Source organism: Nyctibius grandis, chromosome Z (genome assembly GCF_013368605.1).
Source record: "Nyctibius grandis isolate bNycGra1 chromosome Z, bNycGra1.pri, whole genome shotgun sequence".
Classification (NCBI taxonomy): domain Eukaryota; kingdom Metazoa; phylum Chordata; class Aves; order Nyctibiiformes; family Nyctibiidae; genus Nyctibius; species Nyctibius grandis.
This window is the reverse complement of record NC_090695.1, coordinates 38,586,676-38,607,275: the sequence shown is the minus strand read 5'-3', so window position 1 is coordinate 38,607,275 and position 20,600 is coordinate 38,586,676. Positions and strand designations below refer to the sequence as shown.

General features: G+C 42.9%; 1 protein-coding gene across 1 annotated transcript in view; it reads right to left on the bottom strand.

Annotated features, from left to right (window-relative positions):
• Positions 1-19,322, bottom strand: part of SH3GL2 (SH3 domain containing GRB2 like 2, endophilin A1) — a 98,023-nt gene extending 78,701 nt beyond the window's left edge. Inside the window, exon 1 of the mRNA XM_068423036.1 lies at positions 19,257-19,322. Within this exon, the coding sequence (XP_068279137.1) occupies positions 19,257-19,301 (45 nt within the window). The 5' untranslated portion in view covers positions 19,302-19,322. The remainder of the gene's footprint in view (positions 1-19,256) is intronic.
• Between the last annotated feature and the right edge of the window lie 1,278 nt (positions 19,323-20,600).

The following is a 20,600-nucleotide window of genomic DNA, read 5'->3' as shown; positions in this document are numbered from 1 at the left end:
CTGTTGTGCTCATCTTCAACCTGTTTTTGTCACCTGAACACGGTGTTTTCCAGAGTGATACGCCACCAAAGCCTTCTCTTTTTTTTCCCCCAACACTAATTCTGCTACCACTTGCATCCCTGATGCTGAGGGGCCCCTCACTTAGCCATCTGAATCAAAACTGACTTTGCTGACTGAGGTAGCATCAGGGCTTCAGGGAAAGGCCCAGAGGATGTGATCCTCTCTGCCATTATGAAAGGAGGGACACAATTTCTCACTAGGTAAGCTCCCTTGCTCTTACAATGCTATACCCTACCTGCTCACAAGTGGACTGTGGTTTGCAGTGTCACTGGATGTCTTCCTTGCTTTCAGAGCCTTTCACTTCCAAATAACCCCTTCTACTCTAAGAAACTGAAGCTGCTTAAGAAAGAAAAGCAGACAATCAATGAAACCCTGGCTTAAAAAATGCTTGCAAATGCAAACTGAAACTTCTGTGCCCCAATCAAATACTTATAAGGACTTCCTATCTACATCCTCTACATTCTATGGATAAACGTCGCAGTCTATCAACACTTGACAAAAATTTTGTGAAAATTTGTTGTTCTTAGCAAAAATGCTCCATTCTATAGGTGGTGTTAAAGCATTACTCCTGTATCACGTGATTACTTATTAGCAAGAAGCACCTCCACGGGACAAATCAGGCAGTGGTCTCAAGGGCAAGACTTACGAGGAGTGGTTGAGGTCCCTTGTTGGGAAGGTTATTATCCCAACACCAACAATGGAAAGAAAAGGCCATATATTATGCTCATCTATGGGGGAATTCACTTTATTGATTTTGAAATTTCTGAGCTTTTATTACTCTGAAATCTTGCAATTTTATTTAGTATTTTCCTAAAAGCTCCAGAACTTGGAGGTAAATAATTACTTGAAAACGTCTACTTCATGGACTTTTAGAGTAAGCATTTGGCCCCTGCACTTGCTGGAACATTTGGAAACATGAACAACCAAAGCTTCAAATCAAGAATAATATAAAACCAGTTCAGAAGTATTTTTTTTAAACTCATGCTTTTAATCCAGCCTCTCAGAATCATAATGGCCCACCTCATGATTTTTAAATGTTCACAGCTGGCTATGCTATATATCAAAATAGTACTGCTTGTCTCATTGAACTACATAATTTGCAACTTGGATATGCAATATAAAATGTTAATCACCACTTCAGAAGCTACTTTCACCCCTTGACTTGTAACAGGATAATGCTCTGCTTAAGTCTGCTCCAAAAAGCTTGCTAATGTCTTTTCTGCCAGTATCCTTATTCTGTGTTTGCAGTGGACACATATACAATGGAAGTACCTTTTTTAGATGTTTTGCACTGGTGAGATGGGAGCAGTAGCTTGTTAATATCTCTGACCTACCACGTCATTCTAAAGTCCGCCCAACGAGGTACTGCAGATTACCCGTGGTAGGACGTATACATCTAAATATCTCCTATGCTGACACATGAAAAAAATGGACACACAAAAGCACGTATTTCCTTTGTCTGAGTATAACGTGCACATCCTCATGGCTGGGAGTGCTTGATACATAATCATATACAGATCTGTGAATAGGGGATGCATTGCAGTAATTTCACTGCTAGTTCCACAAGGACAAGTTGAGCAGAAGAATATAAAATGAAAAAGCCTTGCATGTCTACAGGGAGACTCTAATTGGATTCAAGAATTTTAAATCCATCTCCAAATGCAGAGAAGCAGAGAGTGACTCACAGGCTTTTCCACAGAGCATGCAGAGGTGAAATTAGCAGGGAAGATGAGGGTTATGTGGGCAGAAGAACTGCTATAAAAACAAACACATTTGTAGTGTAGAAAAGCAAGTACAAGTGAAATATTTATATGGCTCCTAAGAGCTTCATAGTTCCTGAGAGAGGAACAGGACCAGAACAGAGGAAGAGTAATTGCCATATACAGTGTCACCCCAAAAGCAGCAAACTGCCAAGGCATCTGAAAATAGGCAAAGCTGGGTTAGTCTCAGTGGCACAGCTACTTTTCATGATGTCACTCAAGCAATCGAGCTGTAAAACTATGCATACCAAGATAGTGTTGTATAAAGGAAATGTCTGGGAAGGTGTTCAAAGGAAGTGTCTGTCACACTCTGTTTTTGTCTGGTTTTGTCCTCACAGCAGCAAGGACACAGGTAGGGGACTGCGTGTATACATAGGACAACACTGGGATACAGCTGTCCTTACAGTTATTTGCAACATGAGCTATAGCAGTCTGAGGGCAAAGCAATCTCTGTGTTGTTACCTAGACACATGCCCCTCTGGACCTTTGCTGTGTGTAGCTCCCTTGAACATTCCACTGAAAAAATACAACACAGTTTATTCAGGTTGAGGTCCACCGCTTGGACAATTCTTTGCAAGTAATTAGTTCATATTAAAGAATCAAGATCACTTGCAATGCTGCTCAGAGATGCCATTAAGTCTTATGCACAGAAAATTATAATGGCCCTGGAAGGAACAGAGCTCTCATGAAGGCTATTTGCATAAGTACAGATAAGCATCCTTTCTGTAGCATAACAGTAAAGTACACCATGGAGCTGACATTTGATTTAGAAAGATTTAAAGAAAACAATGTATCTATCCACTTTACCTGAATGCACTCTGTAACAAAAAGGGCTTTCTGAAAACTTCAAAGATCCACGCAGCCTTGAAAATTTTGACATCCACATGCCCCTACCAAGCAAGACTGCAGAGATCACAATGACTCTGTAGAAGCAGAGACATATAATGAGATATATTGTAAAATAGTGTATTTGCTGCAATTACTCCTATACACTGTATCATCTTATTACAGGGATACAAATGTCCCATCACATAAAGAAAAGGAATTAGAGCATTGTTAATGGTTTCTTCACCCCACTCATCAATATGTTCAGGCTTCCATGCCTGCTGAGCTCTGGTAGTCAGCATAACCTATAGCAAATGCAGGCTAAACCAAACACAAAATATCTAACTGATCCACAGAAAGTATTAGCTACCTATATATTTTATTGGCATGACCATACCATTCTATTCTCATGTCTCAATAAAACCACAAAAGCCACACAATTAAAACGTAATAAAATCTGTCTCTAAGGAGCACAGGTATGAAAGATAACAGATCAAGAAAAATAGCATGGCTCTAACACTATTCAGGGAATTGGTAGTAGGAGTGTCTCATTTTAATCCTTTTGGGGCAGTGTAGCAAACTGGCATTGGGTTTTAAAAAAAAATTTTCCTTTAACTTCTTGTGTAGTGTTGAATGTTGATGGTGTGTTAAAAAATAAGAAAAAGTAATGATTGGGTTTTCTCCTGAATTTCTGCTTTTTTTTGTTCTCAGACTATTTGTAGGGTACCATTTAGACCTTGCATGCATTAGAAGAAGTTCCGACATTAAAAATCATTTTATCTTCTTCAAATTCGTAACAGGATTCATGATCAAAAAAGAAAAGGCTCCTAAAAATTGCATGCTCAAAACACACAATACTAAGTTTGTTCAAACTGCTCTCTTACCAGTGGTGTTTCAGACCTTTTGAAATCCACAACTTCAGTTCAAAGATCAGGAACAACATACTTGTGGGTAGGTACAATGGTTAAAATTGCACAGACTGGCTTCACTTGCGTACTAGCAATAGGACTTCTGCACTTGAACTGCTACAGCCAGAACAAACATAGAAGAAATATCCCATAGTCTTCCCACAAGTTCATTTCCATGAGTGGGCACAGTCCTCCTGATAGTGCAGGTCAAGATGGGCACAAAAGATTACACACCAAGAAAAGATTTTTACTTTCATTGTAGCAAATACTATAAACCACAGCCTGACTACCTACGGCTTCTCCAAGTCCCACAGCTGACAGACACACCTAGGGGTGCTCCGAGGCATGTCCCACTCTTTCACCAAAGAACATACTTTTGCATGCTAGCTGACATGTACCTTTTGCATGGATAAAATAGAAGACACCCTAAAGTGCTCTTTTTCTCTGTTTTTAAACCTGAAAGTCACATTCATACATCTCAGGGCCATGTCTGCTCCATCTATATGATGTCTAGCATGTTAAGAAAGTCCACACAAAAAAGTAAATTCAGGGAGTGTCCCTGTGGAAAAGCCTTTTAACCTCCATGTCTTGAGCCAGACTATTATTAAATAGGAGGTACACCAATCTGTTTAAAGAGAGAATGGTTTGCACCACGTATATTATCAAAACTACAGATTTCCTGATGGATTCGAGTATTATTCATTAGAAGCAGTGTTTATTACAATTTGTCAAGCTTTTGTGAGAACTTTGGGAAAGGGAATTATGATCAACTCATTTTCAATGCAGAAAATTTACCTCTCCAAACAAACTTCATATAAATCTTCAAATCTACAAAGGATTTAAATATAAGGACTTAAAAATAACATAAATGTACAGGATGTTATCCTACCATACACAACAAATTACCTGCAGTGCAAATGAAGGATGGGAAGGTAGTTAAAATTCATGCCATGTCACTCTGATGAAGTGCATTGGCTAACTGGAAGTATCTGGAAAGAGTAAGCCTCCAGAAGCCAGGAGGCATCATGCTCTTGACTCTTCAGAGGCACGCAGAGTCCAGGAACTTCCTATACTCACCTAAGGTGTTCCAGTTCCTAAAAGGAGTTTTGCCTATTGAGTGTAGTTTAAATCCATCAGATCTTCCAGCCCCACTGAATACTTGATCAAGGGCAAAATCTCAGCTGGTATCTCATGGAGAAATAGTAGGTCTATCTCTGGCTGAAAAGCGTAGTTTTAAAACAACGGATTTCAAATCACTGACAGGAGACAGGTATGACAGTACCATTACTCACCAGTGCTGAACACTTGTGCAATTTAGCAAGTCAGGAATTACACAGCATGCCTCTGCAGCAAGACCAGCATAAGGCAAGATCATACTCCACTATACTCACTGGGCTCTGATTGCATGACAGCAATGGCTCCCATCAGCAATAAACAGAGAGATATGTGACAGCAATAAAAAACAGGATAGATAGACATTTGCCCTCAGGGCCACATTGACAATAGCTGTCCTTCTTGGCATACCAAGAGATCAAGAATTGACAGTTCCCTCATTAGTTTGCAGCTGGTTTTTCAGTGCCACAGCTTTGGCATATTGGTGAGAACAAAGTGGTGCAAAACAGCGAGAGGAATTCACAGCAAAGCTTGCACTGCCAGTGGGGATCCCTTAGTTACTATCCCTTAGTTATTGCCCAGCTTTTATCTGGGTGCACAGAAAAGGAGTGGTTAAGGACCCTTTACTTCTTAGGACAACTAAAGCAGGTATCAGAGCTCACAACAGAGCACAGAAGTAGTTCCTCAGCAGCCTCCTCGGTTTGCGTGATCCAAACCCTGGAGATGTGAACAATCAGTGCTGTAGTGTGGCACCCAGTATCTCAGATCTGCTGCTGATGATACTCCTCAATGGCAAGACAGCAGTGTTACCCAGAGCACCGGACATCACAGTGAGGCACCTTGCTTTCCAGGAGTCAATGGCCTCTTAGTATTTCTTGGCTCTGTAACAGTTCCCATGTAGGTCTGTGCCTCAGAAGATACAATCTAGTTCTTTAAAATGCACCCAAGGTAAAGAAACCTGCTCTGCCACATCTGTTCACTATTACACTGTTTCTTAAAATACAGCCTTCTCTGTCCATAAATTTTTATGATTTCTTTTCCCTATGGATAATGTTACTTTTCTTCTTTTACCTGCCTACACCCTGGCTTGCAAAGGAAGTTAGTAGTAGCCAAGCAATTTACTAAATTTAAAACTCAAGTCAACCCATCAGCTGAAAAGAGAGCTTTTCACAGCTGTGTGAAAACAAGACTTTAAATATTCATATGACATAGAAAAGCCCTCCTGGTCTTAAGATTATTCCCTGCAGTTTTCACAAGTATTTGGCTTGTGAAGCATTTTAAGTAGCGCAAATAAACTGGAAAGATAAATGCTTAGCAACTATCAAGTACCTTTTCCAGATTGCAGGTGTATTAGCATTTCAGTGCAGATCAGGAGTTAACTTTTAAAAATAAATCTCATGGTCATCCCCACTTACGGCACTATGATTTAGATTGCAGAGCAGTCCTGTAGCATGTGAACTGGATTCCTTTTGAATGAAACTGAAGCAGAAATGTCTCTCCAAGAGCTTACCTGATGTGCTTCAACCACTAGCAGGCATTCAGTCCACAGGACCAGACCAGAGTTAGTCCAAAATCGAAACATAAATAAATCATAAACCTCCACTGGGGGACACTGCATCCTCTGCACCAAATGTTTTGTTCTCCAGACCCATGCCTTTTGCACTGTATGACCTTCCAACATAGACATAGGCTCAGAACTTCAGGTCATCTGCTATATCACCGAATCTGAAAGAAGGCAAGAGGGAGGGGCACAACCATGCACCTGTCAAAGATCTGGCACACATTTTAAACTGGAACAGCTCCCAAAGGAGGTAAGTTGTAAGGAGACAAAATGGCTCAGAGGAATTATTGCCAGGTCGTTGCAATGGCTGTCATCAGTCTCCTGCTATATGTTGTTTTCCCCTCAAAACTCTAAAGTCTTACAATTACATGCTTATAAGAAAACATTAGCTTTTACCCTTAAAAGAACTAAAAATTTAAACCCTGAAGTCAAGAAAATTCAGAAAAGAAGAAAAAGCAGGCAGCATTATTAATTTTTAAAACATCTTGATTCTGTAATGTTTTCTTAATGTTTGGGATTATATGCTGCAAAATCACTTGATTTAAAAAAAAAAAGCTTTGTTAAAAATGACCTCTGAACACTTAAATAAATAAGCAAAATAACCCAAATCAGCAGAATTTAGTCTGCAGAATGTTTTCTTGCTGCTGAGTAAAGGCATATAGCACATATATTAGTGAACGTCTCCTATCAACAACGAGGTCACCTCCATCTTCATTCGCAACAAGTCTCAGTAGGAGACAAAATTCTGGGAAAATCTTTGAAAGTCTTGGTTATGCATTGCTCGTTTGCAAGAACTTTGATATTACAAGAACACTTTCTGCTTTTGTGAACTGATTTATCTACCTTTTAAATATTATGTTTAAGAATTAAGAGCCATACTACGCTGTTTTATAATTTAGAGCAGTTGTTAATGACAGCACTCTTGTTGTTTAAGAATAAATAAGGTACCAGAATAAACCGGAACCGTTCCAGCCCACAAACCAAACACATTATTTCAGTAGAGCCCAGGAGTCACAATCATAGTCACAATGAATTAATGGCTTAAATCCCAGCTCCCTGGTGACACTGAGATGGTGCAGAGGAAACTAGGACCACAAACCCTGCCAGAAATTCCTCAGGTGTCAAAGGATGGCACAGAAAAAGAGGCAAAACTTGCTTTTTCCTCCCTCCTGGTCATGTTGCAGCAGAGACGTGGGAACAGAAATGGTCGCAGTAGAGTGCACTGCAGAGTTTTCGCTGTTGGCACAGGCTGGGGAGGATTGCGGCAGGAAACGAAGTTGCTGTAACTACGCTTTGATTTCTTTTTTTTTCCTTTTTTTTTTTTTCTCCTCTCCTCCCACTCATCCCTGGGCTTTTTTGTCAGGGAGGTAGGTTTATCTATGATAGGATAGGGCTGAGTTCCTATATCTTTCCCTCGAGGCTTTCCCATAGGTTAGTACAGGGCAGCCAGAAATGGCTATCACCTCCCTCTTCAATGTATAGAGGGTAACCTCCAGGGCAATCCCATGCAAGCAAAAATGGGGCAACAACACTTCAAAGCACTTTCAGCTCTCACCTGGGAATACTAAGGAGCCAGTTGGCATTAGCTCATCCATGTTTATTTACGCCACTAAGTTTAAACACTGCAGATCTTAAATCTATCACCATACACCCAGTCACTCTCAAGGGCAACAGTGGAGACTCTAAGCCAGAAAATGGATACCCAACCAACTGCTGACTTCTGACAGTGACACAGCCACAGTCTGCTATCCTACCATGCCTACCTGCATGATGCTCCATTAGAGAATAGAAAAAACAATAAAACAGTCATAATCTTCCTCATATGCCCTTCTGTTAAGTCCTCAGTGTAGTGGTAATAAAATTCCCAAAACAGCATGCATAGTCAACACCTGGTCCCACTCATCCCTCTTGTTGGTTCTCTGCTACCTGCTCTGTCACATGCTCTCAAAAGCCCTAATATTCAAGCAGGTTTCACCTCTGGCTCAGCCATTCACAGGGTTGTTACTTAGTCCTGATCTGGTCTTCATTCTTGAACATAAAGCTCCTTTGACATGCATGGCTTCTCCCCTAGCTGCTTAATTTACCTTCCCAACTTCAATTTTATTGCAAGAAAATGCACATAGCATTTAAAGGAAATGCAATTCTCAGTAATAATATTTTATAAAGGTTTGAAAAAAAATATCAGGACGAAATCAGGAAAAAAGAAAGTCTACAGCAGTGAATCTGTTTAAGTTCTTTTAGATCACAAAGTTTCCTTCAACACAAGTGTAGTTAATCTGCAAACACAAATGAGAAAAACATGGAACTAGAATAGTTTGTTTTATTGCAGCTTCATTAAATTTTCATCTCTCTTGCTCCAATATGTGCTGTGCAAGAAGAGAGAGAAAAAGCCCTTCACAGAATGCAAGTAAAGAAGATATAACAGCACCATGACTGCATGTCTCTAGAGAACCTTCCAAATCTGCTCAGGAAGACTGCCTGCTTTTTATAAAAGTTGCTAGAAATCCCATATAGCTGATTTAAAAGTATGACCTGGGAAGTGGCCTTGTTCTCAAGATGGGAGGTGTAAACAAGCAATTACCCTACCAGAGCCAAAATTACAGCAACAGAAATGAGAGTAAGGCCAGACCTTGGACATCACTCAATTTTCTCCTATAGTTTGGCAGGTATTTTCTAACTTAAGTGCATCCACATTCCAATTTGTTTTTATCTTAGGAACTTATTTTATTATTAAAATGGATCCTGCAGTGGTACCAGTGGGCCCCAGTCAGAAACTCAACCCAAGCATGCTCAACTGCTTTCTTGGCCAGTACATCCACGATGTGCATCGAGAAACAAAACAGCCAAAACTCCAGTTCCTGGAGCTGAGGCTTTCTAGACCTTAAAGCATTACAGACACACGTATGTCCAGAGATTAACAGGGATATGGAGAAGGAGGATATATAATTTAGTCACTTACGCTAAGCACTGAGCAGCACAGCGCAGAAGGATAGCTCCTTTTCTAAAGATACAGTGAAACTCTGAGTCTGCACCAATGCTTTCTCACATTAAAGTAACACAGACTTCCCTCTGCATCGGGGTTATGGAGAAGCAAGACAAACTGGGACAATCTTGCCTTTAATTGTGAAAAACCATACCTCTGTATAGCTAGTAAATCTGATATTGCATTTTGCCTTTGCAACGTAGCCAGGTACTTCCAGTCACTGACGGCACCTCAGGCCCCAGCGCAGATGTCACGGTGTTGCAGAGAGCCCCAGGAACACACTAACACAAAACTCAGCTCCTGGCCTGGACAGTTTTGAACTTCACTGAACTGTGTGAATGAGTCAACAATTTGAACCAGGCATTTTGCTGGTGAAAACCTGGCAGAATCTTTGGCAGTCAGCGCTGGGGAAACTTTCCACGTGCAGAACACAGACTCTGCCAGCCTGCTCAGGACAGCAACCTCCCTAGGGGAAGGAACAAGCACCTGAGTCATGGAAAGATTATTTTCCAGTGACTGTCCAGCAGTTTTTGTTAAAAGACTATCCCAAAACAGAGCAGCGGAGGAGTATTTCCTTTTCCTTATTCTTTCTCCCTGTGAGACAGGAAATATGCCACAGATGGGGTCATCATCTTACAAACCATGCTGTCTTTTCCCCTCCTTAGTCACATTTGATTGCACGTATACTGTCGGACACCATTAAATCCACACTGACCTCTTTAACCCATGGGCGTTCAGGCTTGCATGTGTTTTTGGAACACTGGTCATCTTTTCTCCTGGGCTCGAACAATACACAGTATCACAGTGTCCAGATCAGGAGCCGAGGATCCTGGACACAGGAGGCTAATGAAGAAGGAAACAGCAAGCTTCATTCACTAATGCCTGCCATTTCTTCTGCCTCTGGTCAGAGTTATCTTCACATACTGGAGTGCAGAATTTGCCGCTGCTCAGTTTTCAAGGATTCCTGTTGGATCTCCCCACTCTTTCATCCTCATTCATCTTCCTTTTGGGTATCTTGCTCCCACCCATCTTTACAGTTAAATGAAAACCAGAATATTCTCCAGAGAACACCAAAAGCTCCACAGTCTATTTCAAGCATGACAGGTTTTTTGGCCATCAAGATGCAGACACTCTGAAATGTGCCAGTCCAGACCTTTGAGGAAGGATGTGACATCTGTGAAAATCACAGGTCCCAAATCACCCTGACTTAAATTTTTTTGAATTACAACATTGCAAAACAAAGAAAAGAAGTTACATATCTTTGATATCAGGTATTTGTGGCTCTTACTTTAGTAAAAGAATCTCATTCCTACCATGCAAAGCTTTTAACTTTTGCTGCCATCTGCCCTTTTTGTAGCAGTTTACATAGGTGAAACAAACTGGACAAAACTGATAAGGAAATAATATTTTTAATATTTTTCTGCATAAAAAAGTTAAAGATCTACATTATTTACCTAAGCTTTCCTCCGCTTTCAGCAATTAAGTCTTCCTTAAGTTTCTGCTCCAGAAACTCACATTTTACCTATCTATACTTAAGACAGCCGAGATGTATGGCATATTATGCCTACTGTCCAGAACAGTCATACCCACTTCTGACAGTAGTGGATTTGCCTCATATATGGCAAGATGTTTTTCAGTACTTTTGTGGAAAAGGAAGGAGATTTCTCCTCCAGCCTCAGAGCAATATGGTCACGTTTTAAAAACCAAACTTAGACCCTAAATAACAGAGGTACCATAAGATCCAGCCATCCTTCCTGAGAGACAAAATTGCATTTGTTAATGCTAGTGGAAGGCTCCTCGGATGATGGAGTCTAATCAGTAAACCATGTACATGTGCGGTTATTCTGCATGTCAAGGCACATTTCCACATTCAAACGTTTTGGTTCCTAAAAATATTTTTATATTGTTGAACCTTCCTCACACATCAGCTGTTTTATAAGTTCTTATTTCCTTACGTAACAGTAGGAAGTAAAATCAAATTCCACCCGTTCCTGGCCAACACAAGAAATGGCATGAAGCAACCAACGGAAAACTCAATAAGGAGCTGCTCCTAAGTACTGAAAACTCCTTTCACTTCAACTGGAGCAAGACTCAGGTTTAACTAACTCTGTTTCAATGCCAAAGATAGCATTCCTAGCAAAACACAAGTTCAGCTGGTGAATTAGTTGAGAAAAATACACTAACTGGTCATCTCTTAATGCCTTGGCCATTTCTGTGCGAACACTCTCATTCCAATAGAAGGATGTGGCTTAGTCTGCTGTCCTCAGATCCCTTGCCAAACCAAATCAATTAAGTTGATAAGCTGTTCTTCTACTGGCAGAAAGAAATCCATCAATTGTAGAGTTATACTTGTAAACTTGCAGCACTTCAAATTCAGTCCTTAGATTATGATGCCATAACTCTGCAAGACAGACAACCTCTAAGTGACTCATCTGGAAAGACAAACGCTATTTTTGACATTTACACCTTATGAATTATTAACAGGTTTGCTGCATCTAGATTGACTTTGCATGAAAATGAATTTTTGGCACACACCTGGAAGGCCGAAAATTGTACAGACTGGAAAAGAACTCAGCAAAAATGTCTAATTGGCTAGTGCTGCTTAAAAGAGCAAGACTTCTTAGTCTACTGAAAGTCATAAAAGACAAAATCAAGAATAATTTTCAGGACCATTTTCTTTCTGGGCAGGGGGGGGAAACCAACTTCATCACTTTTGAAGCATGTTTTATTACCACCCTCCTTTGTTGTGGTGGCGCTCTTCCCCACAGAAGCAGAACAGAAGTGATGTCCAGTGCTCAAGGAGACTTTAAAATGGAAAACAAATTGTGTCCTCAGTGCTACTGCACAACACTAACCAAATTCCTTAACACAAAGGTGAAAAACAAGCCGTATTTCAAAATGTTTAGATAAATTGTTTTCACACTTAAAGACCTTTTGCATCAGGAACTGGAATTTAGGCAATCAAAAAAATAACAATTGATAAATAAATAAATAACAGAAATTATTAAGAAATTAAACTGAAATCCACAAAAGATTAAGAAGGCAGAGGAGGGCGTAAATATTTTAACAGTGTAAACTGCTTTTCTGACATTAGAGTAGGAGAAAAAAGGGGGCAAAAGTCAACACTTTTCTCTATTTTAGAAGTTCTGCTTACAAAGGACTCAGCATAGTATCCCCATTTGACAAAGTTGTAACAAACCCAAGGAACATATGACCAAAACACAGCCCAATGGAAATTACATCAATATGATACCTACTGTTTTGCTGACAATGAACCCAGCTAGTGCCACCTATCTATTTTGAAACAGACATGGATTCACTTCACCAGCCCTCCCCTGGTTACAGGTCAGAACCTGTGGTTGAATTTCTCACTCTTTCAGAAGGCCCTCAGGCATCACACCAAGCCACCTTTACAGGCTGCCACTAGCAAGGTTACACTGCTGCTGCCTCAGCAGCACCTTTGCTGGGATCAAGTAACACCCCTTCTTTGGTGTGGTAATGGTGATGAAGAAAGAAGTTGAGAGCAAACTGTCACCCCCTCAGTGTGACCCATGCAATGCTGCAACAACTACTTCAGCCCAATTTCAGTCTACATAATAGGACATTTTTTAAAACATTATTTAGTTATATAGATATGGCCTCCATCAAAAGCATCGTTAGTATTACATCAATTACAACTACATATCCATGAATCATTCTGTCCAGGTCTGCCACAGTGGTTTCCATCCACAAATGGAAATTATGCTGAACTTCAAATGGCCAGTTCTTATTTTTTATTTTCTCCCATGCAGGTCTATAGAGCCTCCATAAAGGGAATGCTTGTGAAAAACGTTAGCACAGTAAATATGAATTTCCATCTTTTTTCTCCCCTTCAGGAGGAAAAAAAAAAAAGTTATTTTAATTCCTATCATTTCTATGATAGGTTGGATAGATTCCTGTGACATGTTCTATAACCTCAGGCTTTAAAAAAGCTACTATTTTATCTCCAAGATTAAGCACTGAAGGCTAGGTAATTCTGCTGTGGCAAAGATCATCACAATAATACCATGCTATAGCTCAGGTTTTTTTTTGTCTGCATACCTCCATATATTTAAGAGAGGATCAGCACCACCATTGTCCATCGGGGACCACTAAGTGAGAAGAGAATGAGGACCAGAGTCACAGAAGTTGCCGGAAAGCAGCACAAAGCAAGACTTTTTAGTTCCAGGAGAAAAGGTTGTTGGAAGGGTGCTTCAGCTGCCCCTGAGGGAACCTGCAGACTTTCACTGAGAAGAGGGCCATGGGCCTGCTTCATCATGGCACTTCGTACCAAATGCTGTCAATTCACAATTTCTCTTCAGATGTACTCATAGAGTGGCAACAGCTCCTTGTGGCCTGCAAAGCAGATTTTCGACTCCTTCCCTCCTGCCAAGCTTTTATAACTCAAAGACTTCACTGGCACACTACTAGGTCATGACAGTCAGTGTTCAAGATTCTTAACCCTCCATCCTCCACAACAAATGTGTAAGACCACCTCAGCACCTCCCTTACATCTGCACTTGACAGCTACATAAAACTACAGAATCTTCTGCAGAGTAACCTTTGCAAAATCTGCTTCGGTTAAACCTGTTCAAGCTGCTTCAGCACTTTTATGAAGCATGCTATCAATCAGTATGCTAGTCATGAGGGCACATTTAAATCTTAAAGACACTATTTTGCATGAACGACCAAGAGCAGCCAATTCTTCCTTGCTGTGTAATACTTTCAGCAAAGATGAAAGCCGAGATATAAAACAAAAATCTGATGCAGGTTGTGTTTTGAACATAGCATCCATAGATACTCTTTGCCTCCACAGATCACTGGGAGAAAAATTGCAGATGGGTGTCAATCAGTGCTCCAGCTTTATATATATACATACACACATAAAAATGGAAACTGTATGTATGAGGTGGAAAGATACTGCAGTGACAGATACTTGAGAAATCCTCCCCAAAAAAAACAAGCCATTATCTTTTTCGTACACAAAGCAGCAGCAGGGTTAGAAACTGCAGCAGACTGTTTAAGCCAGCAACAACTCAGAAGGGTTACACTGTATCCAACTAAAGGGCAATTTAGATTAAGGTCTAGTTTTCACCCTTTCAATTATGTAATATCAATAAAAGGACACATGGGAATGATGCCAAATGTGAATACTGTATCCGGCAATCAAGCTAGAGTGCACAAACAGAAGGAATTTCCCTACCTGCTGTGGAAATAATCCCCTCCACATATAAGTAAATATTTTTTCTAATAATTGTCTTTATTCCCAGATCAAAAATTTGCTCCCTTTCCTTTATCCCAAAATGTACCACTCCACACTGACAGAAACCAACAGACTGCCACTGGTATGTGGCTCTTGAAAAGAGGTTTCTAGCAGCCAGTTTGGGCACTGTCCTCAGAGCCACACCACCTTGCAAACGGCTGTCTTTCCTCTTTCCTCCACCTGCTAAAAAGTTTCCACCCCACAGGAGGAGGGAGCTCTTTAAGTCCAACATAAGCAACACACAGTGCAGCAGCCACACTACGAAAAATACAGCATTGTCCAACTTCCCAGACCTGCTCACATACATACCTTTACATACATGGGAACTGACCATAATTTGGTGGGTAAGGCTGAGAGGGAACATGGAAGGAGATAGGCAGATCCAGTGTGAGTCCACCTTCAATCACAGTCAGATGGAAAAAACAGGTGAGGTGCTTTCACTGGAAAAGCCTAGGTGGCAAGCACGCACAGGACCCACTGAACACTTGAGGGACAGTCAGGAACATATTATGAATATGGGGCTTCATGGGGATTTAGGAAAATACTGGTATCAACACGTCACTGTCCACGTTCTCTATCAGTATGAAAGGAATGGTAACAATTGGTTAGTTGCAGTTTGAGAGTTCAGCGAGTGTAGAAAACATGTTGTGTATAAAGGATTGCTTCACTCATTCCAGTGAAAAATATTTTACTCACTTCTGACCAAGGAATTTTGAAAACATTCAGCTAGATGAACCACATCATAAAAATCATTTGACGAGGAGATTAATTTCCATCATACTCATATTCCCACTGATTTCAATGGAACTGCTCATGAGTTCATGGTGATGCACACACTCACAAGGTTTGCTGGATCCATGCTAACAAGCAGACACTCTTCCAGGACACTTCAAAACAGATTGTCAATGTTTTCAAACTCTGCCTCAACCCTAATGTGCTCTTTTTTGCAAATGAACATATGTAGACAGATTTGAATCAATGCAGAACCCCTACGAAGCCCACAGGATTTTTTGGCATGTGGGTAACAGCATAGCAAGGCAGGAGTCTCATTTGCTTATTGAACACTAGGGTCAGTCTCTTACTGTGCACTTCACAGGCTGCCTTGTTAAAGAGGGAAGCATGGCACCTTCCACCTAAAAGTCAGCTGACAAGCTACTGACAACTATGAGCTGAGTGGAAGATTTTTCTTCAGCTGTTTCTTTCAGTCATAAACCTGTTTCTCTATAAAACTGTATAAACTGGTGACTTCTGTCTTGGTGTTAAGACACAAATCATGTTGTATCATCAAAGCAGAATACAGTGGTAGAAAATAAATCATATTACAGGCCTTTTGGTTCAAACCACCACATTCGGACTGCTATTTAAATGTCAGTCACATTTATTCAGTGGTTCCCAGGGGAACCTTGGATGTGACCATTCCCAGCCTTTTTGTTAATTTCTTTCCCTATGAAATTATTACTTTCTAAACACTTAGTTTTGACTGTGCCTCACAAGAGCCATATAATGCAATCAATGCAGTCATTTGGAAACAATGCTCAGGCTATGTTAAAACAACTCTGTTCAAATGCCCCAGACTGTCAAATCTGTATCACCCAAAATTATTCTGGTGGTTTTAAATCTGTACAGAAACCTGTAAGACGAAATAATCTCTCGGTCACACTGACATAGCACTAACAGCAGAGGAGTTTGCATGCCTAAATAAAAAGGGACTATTTGGTGGCACAGCACTTAGCTGCCTGTTTCTGGAAAAACACTCTTTGGAGAAATCTTCTCAGCTCCAGGATGTCTGACAGATTTGCAGTAGCACAGTTAATATTCAAATGGGGTTACTTCTCCTTCTTAGGCGCTCTGTGGGTAACAGCAGTAAATTAATAATCTAGCCTCCTCCATACTTGTCAATCTAACAGCTTGTAATTCTGCATGAATATCACAACTTCCAGACTCACTCTCCTTTTACAAACTCTAGAATATTTCTTCTAAACTTGATGATGCTGCACAGAGGTAAAACCGTTAAAGTTTTTCTGAAAGGCAAAAGTGTGAACACTGCATTCATTCTAGAAGGAGCAAAGTTTCCTCCTGCTTTTCAATGAATCACTGCTGTTGCAGCTGGTTGGTGCTCGAATTTGACAGGCATTAAGTTCTTCAGCATGGCCTCCAGCAGAAAACAGAATGGTAGTATTTCATGCAGGTTAGTTTGACATTTTACAAGTCAAAAAATGATGAACGAAAACAAAATGTTTACATTGTATGTAACAATCCAGACATGGAAGTCACATAATTTTAAGTTGTGCTATGGAAAGCAGACTTCTTCTGGATGAAAGAAAAACTTTTTTATAACATTTAAATTGTGCCACAAATTATACTTCTAACTGGAACTGTAGTTGATATTAATATTATTGTATGCTCATAATCATACTCTCTGTGTGTAAGGGGTATAAATGTTACACAGCATTATAGACAGAAAGAAACTAAACCAGAGACTTCAAGACTTCACAATGCTAAACTGAGTTAAAGGACACAGCAACCTGAGAAATAACTTGAAATTGCTCCTGGTATGATTTAGGACTCTATCATGACAGCACATCATGTACAAGTTCTTACGTGAATAAGAACCAAGGGAATAATTCAGAATTTTTAAAACTTCCAATTTGTTTGGTCCTATTTGGGAAGCTTCATTCATACCAGTAATGGCAAACCATATTTCACCTGGCGATTAATCCCTAGTCAAAAGGATTACCCCCTAGAGTAAGGTCAGCACGACTAAATCCTGGATTTCTCACTCGTACTCAAAACAAGCCAATAAACAGATCAGTCTTGCAACCTACTTGTGAATTATTCTCACACATGAATGTGTCTTCATGGCCTGCACACAATCCGTGAAAGTCAAGGCTGGGCCCAAAAATCCCTGGGTCATCTGATGCCAGGCTGCCAAATTTGGCATCAGAAACTTAATATTTTGGTTCCAGCCAGCTAAAACTCATCCTTCCTTCTAAATGACAGTATTGCTGACAATCAGTGTGACGAAGGACAGAACAGCACGCATGCACAGAGCTTTCACACCGTGCTCCCTCCAAAAAAGACGTTTATCTCTGCCGCTGCGGAGGCACACCCATTAGCTTACAATAACGGAGCACTGAGACTTCTATTATTAAAAAGTGAACTTCAGCTCGCCTGTTTCTCAAGCGTGGATGACACACAGACACTATAATTCTTATTTTCAGTATCAGAACTCAGTGCAGCAATGAAGATTCCTGGGCTTCTGATAGCACTGGAGGTAGCAGGAAGAGAAATAACAAAGCAGCAGCAGACGTGTGCTCATGCACCCTTAACTGCTCCTCACTGCATCAGCTGTCAGTATGGCAGGTTTCTTGTGAAGCTTATTTTACCAATGATGCAGCACAATGTGGTATGAAAGGTGAGACACAATGTCATTTGATGCCTGCATGGGCCCATGCAGGACTTCACATATCCCACGGCATTCAGAGTCATAACGGGTATTGTTGTAATCGCAAGGCACTGAGAACCAGAATTTGGACGAATTCTTGTATTAGGGATCATTCTTTCAGGCACACTTCCCCACAGTGCAACAAGAGATGAGATGAAAGAGACGAGATGGATGAGAAAAACGCAGAGGCTGAAAAGCGTAACAACTGCTGTATCTTGAATGCCTGCACCTACAGACTGCTTACAGTGACCAAGACTTACCTGAAGACGTCTGCAATGACAATTAGCAAACAATAACGGGCATTTTGTATTCAGTTGCAAACAAACAAAAAAAAAAAGAACGCACATTACTCTGGTCTTAGTCTCAAATCTCTAAATCCAAAGAAATTCCCAGACTTCTATGAAACAATTTTAGATTTATCCCCAAAGCACGCTGAGTCAGAGCCTTATTCAGAACTTGTACCCTTACGCAGTGTAACACACAGACTTTGTATTACGAAACAACTTGGAGACTGGTGAAACATCCACCAGGACCTTCCTGCAATATCACACCACGCCTAAAGCAACAGGACCAAACCTCATTATTCGGATTTCAGCTGTACTCTGGAGCCAGAAAACAAAACAAAAAGGTCGTGTTTATTGCCGATTTACGAAACCAGGAAAAGCAAACGCCGATGGGAACATGGTGCACAGCCCTCGGTAAAGAAGGTCCGAGGCCCACGGCGGGTATCTGCCCCAGCGGCCAGCCCCGCTGCCTCGAAGCCCCCTCCGTGTCCGCGCGGGTCCCGCGGGGGCAGCCCAGGACCTGCTCCCGCACCCCGGGAGCCCCTGCCCGCCTGCCGCAGCGCGGCCGGAGCCGGGGGGCCGGCGGGAGATGCGGCCGGACGGCAACTCCCTGGCCCTACGGACGCGTGCACCGTGCAGCCCACGCACTCACGCAAACCCGTGGACACCCGCGCAGACCCACCCACACCCGCGCACATTCACGGACCGTGCACACTCCTGCACGTTCATGCAAACCTGTGAACCACTCGCGCACCAGGCTCACCCGTGCATCACGGACACCCGTGCACACTCACACATCACAGACACCCGCTCACAATATCCATGCAAACCCACTCACTGACCTTGCACACCCGTGCACAGGAATGAAACCCCGTGCATACCCACGCACACCCGTGCATGCCCACGCAACACGGGCGCACGACGGACACAGCCCAGCACCGCGCAGCCGAGCGCGCCGCCGAGCATCCCAGCGCGCAGCCGGGCACCGCGCACCCACGCCTGTGCCCCCATGCACGGGGGGCGGGGAGGGCGGTACCTGGGTCGCTTTGTGGAACTGCTTCTTGAGCCCGGCCACCGACATGGCGAGGGCGGCGCGCTGCAGCCGAGGGGAGCCGAGGGGCGATGCGGTGGTCCCGCCGCCGCGCAGCCGGTCCGCGCGGCCCGCCCGCACCCGGCGCAGGCTGTCAGACGGCGGCGGCGGTGCAGGGGCGCCGTGACGTCAGGGCGGGACGCACCGCCTTCCACCGGGCGCGCGGGGCCGCCCCTCGCCACCGCCACCGCCCCCGCCCGCCCCGCAGGTGCCGGCAGCCAGGGCAGCCAGGGCAGGCAGCCGCTGTGGGGCTGGGGGCGGCCTTGGCGCCCTCGGGGCCACCGCAGCGCCGCCGCTGCACGGCTGCCAGCCCGGGAGGGTGGGAGCCCTGCCCTGCGCCCCCGCCTGCCCCGCAGGTCGCGGGCGGCGCCCCCCCACGCTCGTCCAAGCGGTTGGTCGTGACGGTCGGTCCGCCCGCCCTGGAGCCTCTCCAGCACCCGGGTACGCGCTCGTCCTGTGCGGGCCCCCGCAGTGGCCGTCCCCGCTTCCCCGCGCCGGTCCGGACCACAGGCGTGCTGTTCCTCGGCCCTCCCGTCCCTGCGCGGACCTCGGCCTCGCCTGAGGAGGGGCACGACTGTCCCTACAGGACATCATCCGCGGGAATGAGCCTGCAGGGAAGAAACTGGCTGAGCAGCACTGAGGAAAAGAGAGGAAAGCGGTGGCAGCGGGAAGATCAGCCTGGTCCAGATACCTGTAGAAACGTTTGTAGTCATACCGGCTTCTTAGGGCCTGATTTGCCTCGGACCACAGATGGCAATCGAACTCTGGCTAGTTGGGGTCCCTCAACAAGTGCTTTTTTCTTCTCCCATCACAATGTCAGCGATGCGTAGAAAACCAAATCTAAAGCTTGCCTGATCTAACCTGCTGGTGTGGCTGTTGGCTTGAAGGTAAAAGCCTAGAACCCAGATAAAACTCATGTACTTTGGCAGTTCAGTGTTATAAATGCTAGCAGAACAGTAATTAACAATTATTAGGCTCTGCCAGCAAAAGACTAAACAACATGAGCAATGTGATCCAAACATAATGATCTGTCTCTGCAGGCTGGACCAGTCACTGCGTAGGTGTGCTGCAAATTAGCGCAACCAAGATGCACACTCACACAAAGCTCTTCCAGCTGGTTAAAAGCAGCCATGCTATGTTGGTTTTGTAATTCCTCCACAACAAACACTCAACACAAGCTAGTTATGATAACAGTATTTTCAGAAGTGCCTAAAGCTGTTTCTAAAGTGTGTGGACTTGCCGTGGTGCACCACACAGGCTTGGTGCACCTAGCCAAGCTGCACTGACGCA